This window comes from Cynocephalus volans, chromosome X (assembly GCF_027409185.1).
Source record: "Cynocephalus volans isolate mCynVol1 chromosome X, mCynVol1.pri, whole genome shotgun sequence".
Taxonomy (NCBI): Eukaryota; Metazoa; Chordata; class Mammalia; order Dermoptera; family Cynocephalidae; genus Cynocephalus; species Cynocephalus volans.
Window position 1 is genome coordinate 23,739,937 of NC_084478.1, and position 19,608 is coordinate 23,759,544.

The 19,608-nt window shown below is 39.5% G+C and overlaps 1 protein-coding gene across 4 annotated transcripts in view; it reads left to right on the forward strand.

Moving 5' to 3' along the window:
* The first annotated feature begins 2,521 nt into the window (after positions 1-2,521).
* ZRSR2 (zinc finger CCCH-type, RNA binding motif and serine/arginine rich 2) overlaps positions 2,522-19,608 on the forward strand; it is a 48,425-nt gene continuing 31,338 nt past the window's right edge. For all 4 annotated transcript variants that reach the window (XR_010022359.1, XR_010022358.1, XM_063083097.1 and 1 more), the window contains exons 1-7: positions 2,522-2,584; positions 2,989-3,068; positions 6,595-6,676; positions 10,036-10,144; positions 10,506-10,592; positions 13,507-13,545; positions 14,153-14,271. Coding sequence is in view for 2 of the 4 variants with exons in the window: in XM_063083097.1 (XP_062939167.1) it covers positions 2,544-2,584; positions 2,989-3,068; positions 6,595-6,676; positions 10,036-10,144; positions 10,506-10,592; positions 13,507-13,545; positions 14,153-14,271 (557 nt within the window). In the remaining 2 variants the exon portion in view is untranslated. The remainder of the gene's footprint in view (positions 2,585-2,988; positions 3,069-6,594; positions 6,677-10,035; positions 10,145-10,505; positions 10,593-13,506; positions 13,546-14,152; positions 14,272-19,608) is intronic.

Here is a 19,608-nt window from a genome sequence, read left to right on the forward strand (position 1 = left end):
GGCAGTTCCTCCTTAATTCAAGCTGTTACATTTCCTAGGAGGGACAGGAACAAGGCCTTGGCTATTTCATGCAGTCCTCAGGATGCTGCATTCCAGCACATTCTACAGCTGTTCTTGAGAACTACAAGAAAGGAGGGAGAACTAGGTTGGTCCATGGACACCTGAAGAACTATCCTATACATGGGTTAGGGTAAAGTTGGCTATTATAAAACGAGGCAGCCACCCCAAAAAAGTTTAGGAAGATGTCTTCCCCATTGAATTCAAATAATGATAATTATAGTTTGGAAATGGAATTGGCTTTTAGAGTTACTTCTGTAATGAAATTAACTTGAGCAATTCAAGCTTGTTCATGAAAATGGATTCAGTTGTTAATTGTTGGAAATAAATGTCTAACTCCTATAAAAGGAGATTTACATTCATTTCTAAATCACAATCAAACCAAATCTACGTCTGTATCTTTTTATACTTAGGAGCATCATCCTAGATACTCTTACTTACTGTTCTGAAGTGAAAGTCTGGTCTGATTCATAAGAAATGTTACACCAACCCAAAACTGACATTTTCAGAATGGCAGCAATTCTCAGCCTAAGTCCTGGTCACAGGGACCAGCAAAATTGTGACTTGCATAGCTACAACATTCTATGCTACCCAGGGCATTCTCTAGTTTGGGGATACAACTGCCAAATCTCCACCTTCAAAGGGTTTAAGATTTGGTGCAAGCAGCAGACAGGTGAAGGCAACAAAGCAGTTACTGTGACAGGCATTATAAAATGTGGAATACTTGTGCTGGGAGCACACATAGTACCTAACCCACTCTTGAGGGGGCTGAGAAGTTTTCACATCGAGGATGATGATGGTGATGATTACATAATAGCTAAAGTTTTGGGGACACTCACTATTGCCAGGCACTGTGCCAACATATAGCAGGGGTTATCTTATCCAATCTTCACAATAAAAGCCTTATAAGATGGAAACTATTATTATCATCTTGATTTTTACAGATGAGAAAACTGAGAACTAGACATTAAGGAATTTACTCAAGATCACAGAAAGCCAAGGCTTGAGATTCCCAGTCCATTCAACTCAAAAACCTGTCTCTAATTACTGATGCACTGACCTGGACAAAGTCAACTTGGAGGCAAAGGGGGACATGTATTGATGCAAGTGTCTCTGAGAGGGAGTAGGGTGAGGTTTCATGCAGGGTTTGGCCTTCTGCTGAATGATTCTAATGAAGGATTAAGGGAAGGAGGGGCAGTTGAATAATTGGGTATGTCAGCAATTTTAATTTAGAGGAGAGAGGAACAAAGCTAGGCCAGGGAAGTTATTCAATCCCTCAAAAGATGAGAGTTGTCAGTCATTTCACAACTGCAATGTGTCCTTGGGAGAAACATTTTTCTTGGCTTTGTCCCTGGCCTTGTATGTGTACATCACAGTCTGCTTATTAGCAGGGCTGACATTTACTTTCTCACTCCCTACTCTCATTGTCCCAGTTTAATTCCTCATCACTTCTCACCTAGATTATTGTGATATTCTAGTTTTATCTTTTAGTCATTTATCCTACAAACCAGAGTAATTTACCTAAAATACAAATGTGATCACAGCAAGCCTCTGCTTAAAAGCTTTCAACGGTTCCCCGTTGCCTACAGAATGTAATTAAAGGCATCTTAGCATGGCGTAACCGAGCCTCTGCCCACCTCTGCCACTGTATTCCTTGATACACTTGAACTGCACTTTAAATTCCACTGCCAAATTTCTTGCTGTTCCTAACATATTCCAGTTCTACCTCTCACTTGCCTTTGCTTGTGCTGATCTGCCTATAATCCCATTCCCACACTTCTCCACGTGGGTAAAGACCATCTTCCTTCAGAACTCAACTCAAGCATCACGAAGCTTATTACGAAGCTTCACGAATCCCCAGGTGGACTATGTTAGCAGATCCCATTAGAAAGCGCTTCCTGAATCCCCAGGTGGACTATGTTAAGTAAACTTCATCTTTGCCTTTACCATACTATCTTATCTACGTATTGGTCCTTCTACACCTTTGTTGCAGCTCCAAGAGTTCGGAGTCGCTTATGCTTGAGGAGCCAGCAGGTGTGACTGGAAGAGGGTGGAGTCTGGAGCTTTGTCTGAGGCGCTGAGAGGCGGAGCCGCGGAGGGGGGCGGAGCCTGGAGAAGACGGAAGGGAAGCAAGACGAGCGGTTCTGTGTGGGACGAGGCTTCGTGAGTGGATGAAGAGAAAAGGGGATGTTGGAAAAAAGACATTCCATTACGGCGGGGGGGGGAGATGGCGATAAAGCACTGGGGAAGCGCTGAGGAGAAAGAATTACTTCTAGCACGGCGTAGGAGCCCCAGAGGGTTTTCAGGAAGGAGATGCATATTTGACCAGGGTTTTGGAAGACGAGCCCCCGAAGGAAACCTCCCGCCCCCGTTTTTGGTTTCGCCCAACTGGGCGCCGCGCTGCATCTGCGGCTGCGCGTGCCCGCCCCCGCGCCTAAGCCCGCCTCTTCCGGTCTGACGTTGTGGGGCGGAGGGGCGCTAGCAAGATGGAGGCGGCTCAGGAGGCATCTGTCCCAGTGAAACTGAGGTAAGCTCCGCTAGGGGAGCTGAGCAGGCGAGAAAAGGGGAAGGAGCGGGCCGAGCCTGGGCATCGAGGATGTGGAGACAGGAAGGAAATGTGATCTGAGTCATCTCCAGAGTGAAACCACCGAGTGAACCACCACGGCAGCTCGAGCTCTTTACGGGCTGCCACAGGCGTCCGTTGGCTCAGGGAGGTGAGGAGGGGAAAAGGTGGCGGGATCCAGATCATCTGCCGTCTGGGCGTGGAAGGATGAGGCTATGGTAGGTGCATGTGCTCCAGTTTAAACACCGAAAGCAAGACTTCTCGCCCCAGCAGACGAGCGATTCCTGTCATTGGGCGCGAAGGAGAGGGGGGCTCGGGCAGGGCCGCTGCGGCGCTGACGCTGATGTGCGTATGTCTCAATTTTCTAGTCGCAAAAAGTACAGGGCCGCCCTGAAGAAGGAGAAACGAAAGAAACGTCGGCAGGAACTCGCTCGATTGAGAGACGCAGGTAATGGACGACGTCTCATCCTGTTTTCTGTGTATGAAACTGCTCCCCCCACTCCCGCCCTAATTTGAGGCTCCAGTGTCAAAAGGAAGTCAAATACTGTGTCTGACGGAGAATTGCTGTGGCTACTGCCTCCCAAGTAAAGTTATGTTAGACCCATGTCAGAAGCAGTGTTAACATACTAAGGTGGGGGTTCATGGTGAATCGTTATCCACTGGTTACGTGCGAGTATTTTCTAAAGTATCTAATATTACAGGTGCAGGCATCATGAATTACAGCTGATAGCACAATCCTTGCACATAGTATTTGGTGAATGTTTTTCCTTGTAAAACCAGCAGGAATCAAGGGTTTTAATGAGACATTTTGCAAGTTTTTCTCAAACTTGAGTAATATAAGAGAACTTTTTTTGACTCAAGTTATTATGTTATCTAAATATGTATAAGCCTAACAGTACTTATGGAACTCTTATTTGACTATAAAACAATAGATTTACAACTTATAAAACCAACTGAAATCACACATCCAGTAAAATACAAATCTGCAGTAAGGTAAAGCTAGGGCTAGATGTGAAACAGATGCTCCTCACAAACATGAGTATGGTACTGATGGGAGTTTGGAATGCCTCCACTACTGTTGCCCTATAGTCTTTTTCTACTAAACTACTGTAGAACCTTCATTTGCACAGCTGATCATGGTGTCATGTGGCCTACACATAGCAAAACCTACCATTTATGTATTAAATATGCCTGTTTAATATGATAAAGTTAGTTGTATTGGTCATAAAACTGTATAGTCATAAAGTTACATAGTAGTTATAAATGTAGATGGGATCACCAAAATCACACAGCAGTATTGGGTTATAATGGTTGCCATCCAGAATATGCTTATTAAGTATCCTAGACAATTCTTGAAGTCCAGAAACCACGGCCTTAAGTAACCAGGATTCTCGGGCCTTGAGAAACATAACCGTAGAGGTTTCATTTACCATTGGAGTTCCCAAGTAATTATTTTAGTAGCAGTACTTATAATATTTAGAATGGAAGGAGCAGGTGTTTACCTGCAACCTGTGTTAGCATCTCTCTTCTGTTAGTTGAAAACTGGTTCACTAGAGGCAGGACAAAGAATCAGGGATAAAAGGACCTTTTAGAAGGGTAGCTAGAGTTATTGATGCCCTTGTTGTACTCCCTGCCCCCTTCCTGAAGTTCTCAGCTACCTTACTTTGATCATTTAACCTGTTTTATTCTAACATACCGTTTTTTAAAACAAACAAACAAGAAACACCTCTTTTTTTCTTTCCCTGTTTTAAATCCTATAACAGGCAGTGTTTGTACTGTTGATTTTTTTTTCCCCCTTTTGACTAGCAAAGTGCATTCAGAGTGAGCCTTCGTGGATAGTCGAGTAGATTGTGATCCTTGGTAGTTTAGTCCATTGAAGGATCTAAGTCACTGGTCTGCTCAAGATTGTATACCTAAGGGCACATCCAAGACTAAGTACCTGTATCTGGACTGCTGCTCCTAATTTTGCCCACTCCAATTCACAATTCTTTACTTAGTGGTGCTTCATGAACACTGGACTACGAAACACTGCTGTTCATTGTAACACACATCGGATGGGCAAACGTTACCCACAAGGCTAGAGTATTAAGAGCATTGCTGTAAGAGTGCACTGGCAAATGATTGGTAGAAATTTCTGGAATATCGACCTCTCAATTACAGCTGGTCTCTTTGGCACCCAGTTAGTTCTATTTGAGATAATCTGAAGCAAGCTGCCTTGTCAGAAATTAAGGTAACTACGAGGCCGGCCTGTGGCTCACTCGGGAGAGTGTGGTGCTGATAACACCAAGGCCACGGGTTCGGATCCCATATAGGGATGGCCGGTTGCTCACTGGGTGAGTGTGGTGCTGACAACACCAAGTCAAGGGTTAAGATCCCCTTACCGGTCATCTTTAAAAAAAAAGAAAAAAGAAAAAAGAAATTAAGGTAACTTAAGTATAAAAGCAAGTTGCAAAACTATAGCATGATTCTATACGTACAGCTACATGTATAATACAATTAGATATTTGATTGTACATGTAGAGAAGATGTTACACCTGGAACTTTTAGTGATCACCTCTGTGGAGAGTGTGAGCTTGGTTTGGGGGAATGGGGAGTTGAGTGCCTCAGTTATAACAGATATTTGTGAGTATCAGCTATGTGCAGGCCATGTCTAGTATATGGGCATACCTCTGTGCCAGGTTCTCTGGCACTTTATGAACATTAGATCATTTTATTATTATTTTATGTGAGTTAGAACTTATCCTAAATATTTTGCCTTTTAATTTCAGGTACTGAAATAATAAAGTTTACTTACAAAAAGTAAATTATTGTAACTATCTAGTACTGGATAAGCCTTTGGTAAGACCCTATACTGGATATAAGTGACAAACACAAAATCTTTTTCCTTTAAGTCTGAGATCTGTTACATTCAGTTTTCTCCTGTTCTCTACTTTCACTGCTTTTTTTCCCTCAACTTTAGATTTTGAATAGGAGAGGATATCAATTTCTATTCCATTAAAATTAGTTTACCATGTTTTTATTTTTAAAATGTTTCAATCTACAAAAAGTTGAAAAAAAAAATACAATAAACATCCATGAACCCTTCAGATTTGCCAACTGTTAGCATTTGGCCTTACTTTCTCTCTTTCTCCTTATGTAGAGAGAGATATATATACATATAAATTTTTTTCTGAACCCTTTGCACTGCAGTTTGCAGATATCACAGCACCTCACCCCTAAGTCCTTCAGCCAGCATCTCCTATGAATAATGATGTTCTCTCACAGAAACATAGTATCAAACTTGCACTTGAGTAAATGAACAGTAATTCGATGGTATGATATACAGGCTGTATTTAAACCTTCCCAAACCAAGATTGACTGTTTTGAACAGCTCAAGTCAGTTATCTTATGGAATGCCCTGCATTCTGGATTAGTCCGTCTTCTCATGATTAGATTCATGTTACGCTCTTTATGACAAAATACTACAGAACGGATGTTGTAAACTTATTACGTACATCATGAGACCTATAATGTCGGTTTGTTACACTCCCAGTGATGCTAAGTATAAAAAGTGTTGCCCACCAGATTGCTTCATTGTAAAGGTGCACTTTCCCTTTTGTCATTAGTCCTCGTCTGTGGGGTGAAATTTTGAGATAGTGTAAATATCCTCTTCCCAACAAGCTTTCATCTAATATTTTTAACATCTTTGTCTAAGTTTTTAGATGAATGTTCCTTCCCACACCCCCACTTACCTCTTTGAGTATCACTACGGAGCCACTGATTAATCTTTTAATGTGTTATCCACTATCGTTATTGTTCTTTTTGATGCTCACATTGTACCAAATATGGGCAACTAGAGTCCTTATGATTAGAAAGTTTTAAAAACAGGTTTTTATCATAATTGTAAAGATTAAAGATTATATGTATGTTTTTTCCTGAATTTTTGTCCCAAAATTTTCAATACTCAGTTTAATAAAACATTTAAATTCCCTCAGAAATCTCAGAGGAGGATGAGGAAGATGACACTTTGACTGAAGAACAACAACTAGAAGAAGAGAAGCTGTTGGAGAGAGAGAGGTCAGTGCTAATTGAAACACTTAAAGTGAACTCAGTTATTTTACTGGAATATTATCACCCTTTACTAACCTAGTACAGGTTTTCTGTATAAAATCTTGTACTAAATAGGTCTTATAAAATACCCTGTATAAACTATTTAAATATCTAGCTGATGGGCTAAAACTAGATGTTACCATTTTTTTGAGGTGGAAGTATTTTTCACTGTTTTTGCTAATTTGTACATTTAAAAAAAGAAAAATTAACAATTGTAAAAAGTGAAAAGGCTTCAGTTAACACGACACATTATAGCCACCGTTAAGAAAGAAATGAAGTATAAATGTCCTGTACATGTGTATTTCTATAATGGGATGATATTTATATATTTTTTCTATAAATTGCTTTCTTGTTAAATATGTAGTACATATATTTCATTGTTGATGCAAAGATCTAATTCAACCATTTTAATGCCAACAGAGTGTACATTGTATGACATAGTAATTCTTTATAATTTATTCATTCATAATTGATAGTTCTGTACTCAGGGACATTCAGGTTGTAATGGTTTTTTGCTATATAAAAAGTTGCAGTGAGCATCCATGCTTATTTGTCCTTGGTAATTGTCCTATCATTTCCTTAGGGAAATGCCTAGAAATGAAATTGTTGGGATCCATGGGAAATGTAGTTGCCTGGGTAGAAAGGGAACCTAGTTGGTAGCCCTTCTGGCAGTGAATCAAGGTGCTCATTATCCCTGTACCTTCACTCACACTAGGCATTATCAATTTTTAAAAATCCTATAGTGAAAAGTTATATTTTATTGTTTCAAATGTACACTTCTGATTTAGTAAGGTTGAGTATCTTTTTATAAATTTTATTACCTATTTGTGGATTGCTTAAGTCTTGCATCTTTTTCTTTTAAGATATGTGTTCTTTTTTTTTTTAAGATGACTGGTAAGGGGATCTTAACCCTTTGACTTGGTGTTGTCAGCACCACGCTCTCCCAAGTCAGCTAACCGGCCATCCCTATATAGGGATCCGAACCCATGGCCTTGGTGTGATCAGCACCACACTTTCCCAAGTGAGCTACGGACTGGCCCTGAGATATGTGTGTTTTAATTTGTTTTGTAAGCACTTCTATTACTTGAGTAAGGATATTAATCCTTTATCTGTCATATGTGTGATGTATATTTGTCTCATTTGTCATCAGTTCTGACTTGGCTTCTGGCATTACCATGATTTGATTTTCATGTCATCGACTTTTGTCATGATAACTGGTCGTGTTATCTGCTTAAAAAAGTCTTCCCTATCTGAAGATGATGAAAATATTCTATTTTTTCTCTTGGTTATTTTTAGAGGGTCATTTGGGGGGGGTGGAAATCGGGGCACACACCAATGTGAATGTACTTAGTGCCATTCAACTGTACACTTAAAATGGTTAAAATGGTAAATTTTATGGTATGTTTTACCACAATAAAAAAATAAGTTTTTAAGACAGAGAAAAAAACTATATTATCTAGCTATTTAGCATGTTACTGGAAATGTTGCTTCTTCTCTTGTAATTGATTCCTGTTATCTATCTAAGCACATAAATATGTGGAACTATCAAAATGTGGGGGGGGGGGGGGGGAAGAGCAGTAGTGATTGAGAACATGGAGTTGGTTTCAGCCAGACCTGAGTTCCAGTACTGGCCCTGCTACTTTCTAGCTGCATTCGTTTCTTAATGTTTCTAAGCTTCAATTTCTTTGTCTTTAATACAGAGATAAAATTCATCATAGCATTTACCTCATAGAATTGTGGAGATTAAATGAGGTGATATGCGTATAGTGTTTAACACAGTGTTAGCAGATAGGAGGTGCTATAATAACTCTAGTTGTTCTTATTATAGATTTCTGTTAAGATGAAGACAGTGTACGAGGATACTTCAAAAAGTCCGTGGAAAAAATCATATTATCTTTTAGTTCTATTTTTCCACAAACTTTTTGAAGTACCCTTGTATATGGTATGAAATAGGGAAGTAATTTTTGTTTTCCCATTTATTTGAAATGCTTCTTTTAAATCACATACATATATCTTTGCGTTCTTTTGATCTTTGTTTATTCCTACACAAGTTGCATCCTATTTTAATTATTGAAAAACAGGAAAATTACTTATGTGAAAATACTGTGTGGCTTTATATCCTATTTTAAAGCAGATATATAGTATATTCAAGTTATTAAGTTTTGCAGTTTTTAACATTTTACTTTTTTGTCATCTTAAATTTGTATACCATTTGGTTTAGTTATATACAATTATATGTTCCTCAAAAGATTTATAAATCAGAGCTCTGCACACTGAAATATCTATAGGGTACCTAAAGCATGTATAGGAACATTGACGTCTGCAATACAACAGCCTCTACCATGGCTAAAAGATGTGCTCCTGGAATCTATAGTTGGAAACGGAATATATTTTCCTGTAGAATATTTAAAATTGTGGTTAGGTTCCCAGGTTAGACATAAAACCTTATTAACTCCTAATGTTGCTGAAGTAATATAGAATAATTTCTCATATTTCATTTCTTTTTTACAAATTCAGTGAGAAAATGAAATCTAGGTTCTAAACACCTGATTGGCAAATAAACTTTGGAAATCTAACCCCTCTTTAAATTAAAAACTTGTGATATTGTATATCTGAGACACTTGCCACTTTAAGGTAATATCACTCTTTATAATGGGTCATTTTAAAAATAAACTAGATGGTCGCTAATTTATTTTTATAATTTCTTGTAATCTTTTCTTAAAACCTGTAGCTTGCTTTCTTTTAAAAACATGATCACAATGTAGTTTTATTTTCCTTCTTTCAGCACTTCAGGTGTTTGGAGGCAAACAACAGGAGTCTCTTAATTGTATCGAATGGTAGTCCAAAGGTTTATGGCAGAAAATGCCAGCTTTTCATAGTGTTGCAGTCATGGAATTGCCACTTTTAAAATGCATAGAATAGGAAGGATAATATTTTCTGAATGTGAGAAGCTAAATGTTGCTTTGAAACTTGTTACCCACTTTATTGGCACCTGAACATCACTGTGATCAGCTTAAAGGGAAAGTCATAGTGGTTTTTTTTTTTTTATTGTAAAAGATGTCACAGCTGTACCTATCTATGAAATGTAGAAGTAGTGATTTTAATTTATTACTCTCTAGGAAGATAGTTGCTGACACCTGGTGCTTTTCCAAAAGCTCTACTCATATCTTCTGGTTCTCTTACCTCCACTTGACTACTTTATAGAAAAATACCTTTCTTGATATTTTAATTATTCCCCAAATGTGTCATTTTGCTATCACATGTGTGTGAGTATGTATTTGGTTACTGCCCATTTCTTTTATTTGATTACATCATTATATTGATAGGCAAAGATTACATGAGGAGTGGTTGCTGAGGGAGCAGAAGGCGCAAGAAGAATTCAGAATAAAGAAGGAAAAGGAAGAGGCAGCTAGAAAACGGCAGGAAGAACAAGAGGTACAGTATTAATCAAATAACTGGTTAACTAATTATTTAGTTAGCCAAAATAATTCATTAAGAGTTGTATATCTTGAACTTTAAAATACTGATGTTTTTAAAGTTTTTCATTTATTTGTGCAGTGTTAAATGTTCTTTGGGGCTGGCCCCATGGCTCACTCATGAGAGTGCGGCGCTGGCAGTGCCGTGGCCATGGGTTCGGATCCTATATAGGGATGGCCGGTGTGCTCACTGGCTGAGCGTGGTGCAGGCGACACCATGCCGGAGGTTGCGATTCCCTTACTGGTAAAAAAAAAAGTCTTTAAAAGTAAATCTGAAAAATAATTAACTTTCCTTCTTTCTCTTTTTTTTTCCTTTGAAGAGAAAGTTAAAGGAAGAATGGGAAGAACAGCAGAGAAAAGAGAGAGAAGAGGAGGAGCAGAAACTACAGGAGAAGAGAGAAAGAGAGGTGATTTCTGTCACAGGAGGATAAACGCACTGCATATCCTTAGTGTCCCCATGTGCTGTGTGATGGGTTTGAAGAATAAGCTGTGGGCATGTCAGGGTTTGGGTTTATTTTTTTCTTTTTTGTTCTTGCTTTGTTTGGAAAGAGCCTTTTTTGTGTGTGGCTAGCCGGTAAGGGGATCCAAACCCTTGACTTTAGTGTTACAAGGTGGCACTCTAACCAACTGAGCTAAGTGGCCAGCCACGAAAGAGTCATATTTTTAGTCTAGATATACACCAGAGTTTCCTTATGATGTTCTTCTTTGGGTCTGTTCGGTGGCAGATTCCTTAAATTAAGATTTTCTTCAACTTTACCCAATTTACCCTTTATACCAGGGATTGGCAAACTTTTCCCATAGAGTCAAATAGAAAATATTTTTGTGTGTGTGGTCTGTGTGACAAACATCCAGCTCTGCCAGTATATGCTAAAAGCAGCCACAGATAATATGTAAATGAACCGGTATGGCCGTGTTCCAATAAAACTTTATTTAAAAAACAGGCAGCTGGCCCATACTTTACACTCTGTATTGCTCTAGCAAATGGTGTTTTTCTAAGGTGCTATTCTATGTGGGTTTACTTCTTTAGAGAATATTTTGTATCGTTTCCACATTTTAGTTCATATGAGATTTAACTGCTTATGACATGTCAGCAAGAATATGTTGATTCGAAGAAATCAGGGACTCAAATATTGAGGAATTAGAAAACATTCTTGTTGTTTTTATTAAATCTTGACTTCCTTTCTAACTTAGGCTATACAGACAATTGTAGCTAACATGCAGTGGCTCATTTAAAAATATCTATAAGCTATATGTATACATCTTCTCTGCCAGGATTCTTTTTTAAAGATTGATTTGGTATATTTTGTGGCTATTCCTTAACAGTGTATTTATTTCAAAGATAGCACAGCTCATCTTTCCTTGACTGGTTCATCAGGATGTATCTTTTCTATAATATTGCTAAGTTTGAATAGCGTAAAATTGGGTAGTTAATCACCTGATAATGAGGAAAAATGCATTTGTTAACATCCTAGTCATGACAGGGTAGAAGCAGCTACCACAACCTCTGTTTTTTTATGTCTCAGGCCATCAGTTAATTCCAATGTAAATTTTAGACGCCCTTATTTGAGCAGTGCTTTCCAGATGAGGCAAGATCACACTAGGTTTTTATGGGGCAGAAAATTTGTTGGAGATTGTCATTTTTCATTGAGAGGAATCAATTCTTATGAGATTGTCATTTTTCATTGAGAGGAATCAATTCTTATTTTAACAGTAGAATGTTCTTCAACTGAGGTCTTTCAAGGATCAGGTAAAAGCTAAGGCTTTTTTTAAATGCTTTTGTTTCAAAGGGATTCCGGTGAGTCATTAAGGAGAAGTGGGTCAAATGAAATAGATTCTAAGCATACGTAAAGTATTATGTGTTATGTGTTTCTTCTGTGTGCTAAACACTTCTCTAGTGGATGGAGATAGAGCAGTGAAAATGACAAGTCCCTGCTCTCACTGGGTTAGTTTTTTAGATGGGAGCATCAAATAATAAGCAAAACATCATTTTAAATGTGAGAAGATAATGTTACGTGCTATAAAGAAATAAAGCAGAGAACAATGTGATAGAATGATGGGGATAGAAAAGTACTTCTTTAAATTACCTGGTAAAGGAAATCTCTCAGGAGGTAATGTTTGAGCTGATACCTGAGTACAGAGATCTCAGGAGAAGAGGCCTGAAGCCTGGAGGCTAAAAGACGGCCAGGGTGCCCGAAACCTAGAGACGAAAGGAGAGAGGGGCAGGGGTGTAAGGAGGAGGTCAGGAAGATAGGCTGGGTCAGATCACGAAGGGCCTCCTGGATTTGAAGGAGGAGTTTGGATTTTATGTTCATTGTAATAGGAAGCCGTTGAAGGGTTTTTAAGCAGGTCGTGACTTCATCTCTCTTATATCTTTACCTTTAACAGATCATTCTAACTTTTATATAAAAAATGGGGGATGGGAAGAAGCAATGACCAGTTAGAAGGCTGCTATTCCAGATAGGAGATGATGATGATTTGGATGAGGGTAGTGCTTAATAAAGATAAGTATGTAGATTTGGGGTAGGTTGAGGCAGAGACAGCGGTTCTCTAGCTAGTAGACAGAATGGGAGGGAGGAGACAGAAAGGGAGGGGAATTCAAGTCATACTTTTAGGTTTTTTGTTTGAACAGGTGGGCAAGTGGCAGTGACATTTACCAAGAAGGGCATTTAGGTGGCAGGGTGGGTAGAAAATAACAGGAGTTCTGTTTTGAACGTATTAAGTTACTGAGGACTCTACCTGACTAGTTAAGAGTTATCAAGTAAGCAGCTAGACATATGAGTCTTATGTAATGCTTTAAGGGGCTTGGGAAGAATAATCTGTTGAGCATAATTTAAAACTTGTTCAAATGCTAATTAGGTAGAAAAATACTGGCATATTGCAGGGCTTCTTTTGCCTTATTGAAAAGTTTGAAATTTCTCCTAAATCCTAGTTACTGCTGGTTATGTCATATTTTAGCTTCTGTTAAATGTTTATGTTTCAGCTAGCATCGTGTTTTATATTCAATAATACTTCCTTTTAAAAACTAGAATGTGATAATATATGCTCAAATGTACTAAATATCACTGTTACCGGAACTGTTACAAATCTCTATTTTTAATATTTTGCAATGTGATCTATCAAATTTTCTATTTGAATAGAAATTCTCAGCCATATATCCTTTGAAAGCTTTTCAGAAGATCTATGAATAGAAAGAAAGTTAGAACCAGAAGCTACGCATGTGTTTGTGTGTTTTGTTACACATGGGATTCTTAACCAGAGAAACCATATGTGACTTACCTGACTTATCGGTTTTCATTAGTCCTATGTTTGCACCATTTGTAGGAAGCTGCGCAGAAGATGCTGGATCAGGCTGAAAATGAGGTATTTTCAAAACATTTCGTTAAGAATTTGAGACCAATTAATGTTTCTTTAGAAACTGTAGTTCCAGTAATGTTTTGTGGTATGCTCTTTAGATCGTGTCTGGATATCTGGAATCACCTTTGTGGTTTTTCAATTTATACAGCAACAACAAAAGTTTATTGATGAACAAAATTAAATGGTATTGAATCTTACCTGTGGACTGTACTTGTTTCGAGTCCTTATAATGTGTGTAAGCAACATCACATACTGCTAGCCTCAAATGGACAGTCGACTTTGATTCAGAATAACTTCCATTTCTGTCAGTGACAGTTTCCTAATAAGTCCTTGGACCCTTTTCAGAATGGATGGACAGAAGGGAAACCCTGGTGACTGCCCCTGGTAGCAGTAGTGATGCCTGGTAAAGGAAATTGACTACGAGCCAAGAGAAATACAGCTCATGTCTCAGAACAGTTCTTTGTAAAGTTTTGATTGCCTGTTAACAATTTAAATGTTTGTATTCTTAAATTAAACTGTTTTTACCTTTGACAAATATTTGAATTCATTTTGAATCATTTGTTCTTTCATGGGTTTTTAATACCACCAGTGAAGTTATGGTTATTTTCAACAGTTGGAAAATGGTGCCACATGGCAAAACCCAGAACCACCCATGGATTTAAGAATAATGGAGAAAGATCGAGCTAATTGTCCATTCTACAGTAAAACAGGAGCTTGCAGATTTGGAGATAGGTAACTAATTTTGTTTTATCCTGTGTGAATGAATGAAGTAAATCAAAATGTCAAGGTCTGGGAGTTCTCTTTGGAGAGGCCCAGGCTTCAGTTTGAAATGTTCATCATCAGGCGTCTGCTGCTTTGCTGCTGCTGCTCCGTTTCCTCAAGTGGTCGTCCTCTGTTCCCTCTGTTCCTGTCCCCTGGGCTTAGCCGAGTTCTCTGATGCTGCTTCCTGTGCTTACATCAGTCCACCGTGGACAACTAGGATGGGGTAATAATATATTTGAAGAGATTGGAGCAGCCTGGCTATAGTTTTGGAATGGCAAACACTGCCCAAAACAGGCTTTTAAAACTTGGCATGCGTAAAACGGTATTTGTGAAAGAAGGATCAGACTGAATAGAGGAAAAGTATTTTAATGCACTATTGTCAGTTTGCTCAGACTCAGGAACCCCCTGGGTTCAAAAACTGGCTTCAGTGGTTGTCACTTTGGGAAAGTTACTTAAGCTCTGTGAGCCTTAATTCCTTCATCTGTGAAATGGGGGTAAACGTAATGTATTTGTCCGTTTCTGTTGCTTATAACAAAATACTTGGAACTGGGTAATGTGTAAAGAGAATGAAATTTATTGCTTATAGTTTCAGAATCTGGGAAGTCCAAAGTCCAAGGAACACATGTGATGGTGGCAACAGTTACCCAGGAGTCTCACACTGCAGAAAATGGCAGAGCACAGAGAGACAGAGGGTCTCAGTGCTCTCCTTTTAAAGCCCTCAGAACCACGTCCATGACCACCACCATTAATCCATTCAGTAGGCTTGGTCCTGAGAATCTAATCACCTCTTCAAGGCCCCACCTTTCAGTTACCATAATAGGATTTCCCACCCTCTTAACAGTCACAGTGGGGATCAAGCTACTAATACCTAAAACTTGGGGGATACAATCCATATCATTCTGCCCCTGGCCCCCAAAGTTTATGTCCTTCTCACAGGTAAATACATTCTTTCCATCCCCAAAGTCTTAACTTGTTTCAGCTCAAAAGTCCAAAATTCAAAGTCCCATCTGTGAAGTCAAAACAAATTATCTACTTCCAAGATACAATAGTGGAACAAGCATGAGGTACATATTCCCATTCAAAAAAGGAGAAATAGGCAAAAGGAAAGGGGTAACAGGTCCTAAGCCAGTCTGAACCCAGCAGGGCAGGCATTAAATCTTACAGCTGGTGAATCATGTACGTCGACTCCATGTTTGCTGTCCTTTGCATGCTTGTGCAGGGATTGTGTCCCCAAGTCCTCAGGCAGTTCGGCTCCTGTGGCTTTCCTGGTCCCCAGCTATGCTTCAGCTCTCGGAGGCTGGCATTGCACACTGGTAGCTCCCCAATTCTTGGGTCTCCAAGGTAGTCCAGCTCCCACGGCTCCACTATGTATAGTATTAACGGGGCTTTTCTGCTGCAGCTCTGACCCACATTTCCTCTTGGCATCACTCTAGCAAAGACTCTGCAGTGAATCTGCCCCTGCAACAGATCTCTTCTGGGCCCCCAGGCTTCTCCATACATCCATTGATATCTGGGTGGAGGCTCCCAAGCCTTCACAGCTCTGGCATTCTGTGAGCCTACAGACCTAACACCATGTGGTCACTGCCAAGGCTTCTGCTTGTATTTTCCAAAGCTGCTGGTCCAACCACACCAGGGGCCAAATTAGCCATGGCTGGAGCAGCCAAAGCAGCTGGGGTGCTAGTTGCTGGAAGCAGCTTCCCGAGGTGGCCCTGGACAGCGAGCCTGTGGAGGGTGCCTTGGGCCTGTTCCCTGAGATCATTCTGTCTCCCTAGGTCTTGGCCTGAAATAGAGGGGTTGGCCCCAGAGGCTTCTGCAGTGCCTTCAGGGCGTTTTTCCCCTTCCCTTGATAATCCCTTTCTTTTGTATTAATCTTCTTAGTACCATTGCATTTTTCTTCTGAAAAAGCTCTCTACTTCTCTCCCACATGGCCAGGCTGCAAATTTTCCAAATCTTTATGCTCTGCTTCCCTTATGAATTCTGGCTTTATGTCATGCCTTTGCCGCCATAACTTAGTGTAGGCTATTACAGGTAACCATGGAGCTTCCTTAATGCTTTGCTGCTTAGAAATTTCTTCTGCCAAATACCCTGGGTCAGCTCCTTGAAGTTCCACATTCCATAAAGCTTTTGGGCATGAACAGAATGCTGCCACGTTCCTTGCCAGTTCATAGCAAGGGCAATCTTTGCCCCAGTTTCCAATAAGTCTCTTCTCATTTATATCTGAGACCTCTTTAGAATGGTCTTCACAGTCCATTTTTCTATCAGCATTCTGCTTACTACCACTTAACCAGTCTCTAAAAAGTTCCAGTCTTTCTCTGGTTTTATTATTTTATTTTATGTAATGTTATTAAGAATTACTTATAAGAGGAAAATAGTATGCATATAGTCTAAAAGACATTTTTACTTCTGCTTGAGTCCTAATCAATATTCATAAATTCACAGATCAGTATGGACTCTTCATTGGTGTCAGCAAAAGTGTATGCTGTTATGACTATAAACTTTAGGCCTCAGTTTCATGTCAGTCCAGAAAAGCCTTAGTAAAGCCTAGGTTCCAGAGTAAAATTAGTGGGAAATACAAAGGTACTTTATTTTCATTAGTCACTAATGGCCTTGATATAGGCCAGTCATTATATTTCAAAATGATCAGCCAGACATGATGTCTGGAATTTGTTGAGAAATTCTTCAGACCAAAAGAATAAAAGGGTGAGCAGGCAGGGGGAATGGATCATAAAAAATTCTCTCTACTTTTATGTTTGCTAGAAATTCTCCATAATAAGATTTTTAAAAATATAACTGGTTAAAATAGAAGATATATCTAAATTAATTCAGTTAATTTTTTTAACATAGGGATTTATTGAAAAAATATTGATATATCCATAAATAAAATATATATGGACTATTAAAATTACAATTTTTTTGTTTAAATTTTTCCTTTTTTTCTAAAGTCTAAGATCATAGAAAATATGTTCTCTGACCACAATGACAGAAGAAAATTTACAAAACTCACAAATGTGTGGAGATTAAACAACACTCTCCTAAATAAACAATGGGTAGAAAGAAAAATCACAAGGAAATGAGATAAAGTAGGGGCATTATTACATTTTCATTATGGTTTTTTGTGGTGGTAAGATTTAGTTTCTCTTGTTTGCATTTTTGTTGTGCCAGTGCGTTTTATTCTTTCTTGTGTATTCGTGGTAGTGATTATTGCTTTTTGGATTCCAGGTGCAGGACTTTTGAGGATTTCTTGTAGGGCTGGTCATGTGGTGGTAAACTCCCACAGCTTTTGTTTGTCTGGAAAATACATTATTTTTCCCTTATTTTTGAAGGGTAGCCTTGCTGGGTATAGCATTCTTAGCTGGTAGTTTTTTCTTCTAGTACTGTGAATATATCATCCCATTTTCTTCTGGCCTGTAGAGTTTTTGTTCAGAAGTCTGCTGTTAGTCTGATGTGGGCTCCCTTATTGGTGACTTGATGCTTTTCTTTTAAGATTCTCTTTGTCTTTAAGTTTTGCCAGTTTGACTGTAATGTATCTTGGAGAGGATAGTTTGGGGTTGAATCTGTTTGGGGATCTTTGAGCCTCCTGGATCTGAAGGTCCATGTCTCTCCTTATAACCTGGGAAGTTTTCTGTTATTTCGGTGAATAAGCTTTCCATGCCTTTTCCTTTCTCCTCCCCTTCTGAGGACCCGTAATTTGAATGTTTGTGTGCTTAAGGTTGTCTGCTAGCTCTCTTAGATTTTCACCTTTTTTTAAAATTCTTTTTTCCTTTTTTTGTCCACCTGGTTTATTTCAAAAAAACTATCTTCAAGACCATAAATTCTTTCTTCTGCTTGTTCTAGCCTGCTGCTTAAGCTATTGGTTGTGTTTATTATTTCGTTGAGTGAATCTTTCAGTTCCATGAGTTCTGCTACATTCTTTTTACAGGTATCAGTCTCTTTGTAAATTTCCTCCTTCATAGCCTAGATTTTTTCATCTCATTTCATTATGTTGTCTAACTGAGTCTTCTTGTATCTCAGTGAGTTTCCTTAAGATTGTCGCTCAGGATTCCTTTTCAGTCATTACAAGGGTTTCCTGCTGTATAGTGTCTGGTATTTGAGACTTACTGTATTCTTTTGGTAGTGTCATATTTTCTTGGGTTTTCGTATTTCTAGTATCTCTGTGTCGATGTTTGGTCATCTGGTAGAGCAGTTGCTTCTTCTGTTACTCTGGAGTGGGTTCTGAGGAGAGAGACATCCTCTTCTTTTTCCAGTCTCCATTGGTGACTCTCCTTGTGTCAGTGCAATTGAGTGTCTGGTGAACTGCTTGCATGGTGACTGGCTGCTGCTGTAGTGTTGAGCCACTTTTGTGGCAGCCATGGCTGTGGCATTGGCCGTGGTGGGTCACCCATGCAGAAGTGGTGTTTTCAGTGTTCTCTCTTGCCTGCTTTCAGGTGGGGGGTACTGCCCTTAGCTCCTTGCCTAGGACCCTGGGTGTGCTTTCTTGCCTGCTTCCAGGTAGAGGGGGCTGTGGCCCTCGGCCACTTGCCTAGGACCTTGGACATGCTCTCTTGCCTGCTTCCTGGTGGAGGGGGCTGTGGCCCTCAGCTCCTTGCCTAAGACCCTGGACATGCTCTCTTGCCTGCTTCCAGGCGGAGGGGGCTGCAGCCCATGGCTTCTTGCCTCTCCCTGATTTTTTTGTCTTCTAAACTCCCACCAGCCGCCAGGCTTTTTCTAGCCAGCTTCTTCACATTCTTCCAGCTTTTCCTCAACACCCAGTTCCAGAGCCACTTCCACATTTTCAAATATTTGTTATAAGCAACACCCCTTCTCTGTTACCGATTTTCTGTATTAGTCTGTTTCTGTTGCTTGTAACAAAGTACTTGGTACTGGGTAATTTATTTAAAAAGCCAAAATTTATTGCTCACAGTTTCAGAATCTGGGAAGTCCAAAGTCCAAGGAACACATCTGATGGTGGCAACAGTGACCCAGGGGTCTCACATTGCAGAAAATGGTAGAGCACAGAGAGAGAGAGTCTCAGTGCTCTCTTTTTAAAGCCCTCAGAACCACACCCATGTCCACCATTATTAATCCATTCAGTAGGCTTGGTCCTGAGAATCTAATCACCTCTTCAAGGCCCCACCTTTCAGTCACCATGATAGGATTTCCCACCCTTTTAATAGTCACATTAATCAGTCAAGCTACCAATACCTAAAACTTGGGGGACACAGTCCATATCACAATGTATTGCCCTCGTGAGGCACTCTGAGCCTGAAATGAGTGAATGGGTGGGAAAGCATATGGAACTGGGCCGGGCCCACAGTGAGCACTATCGAG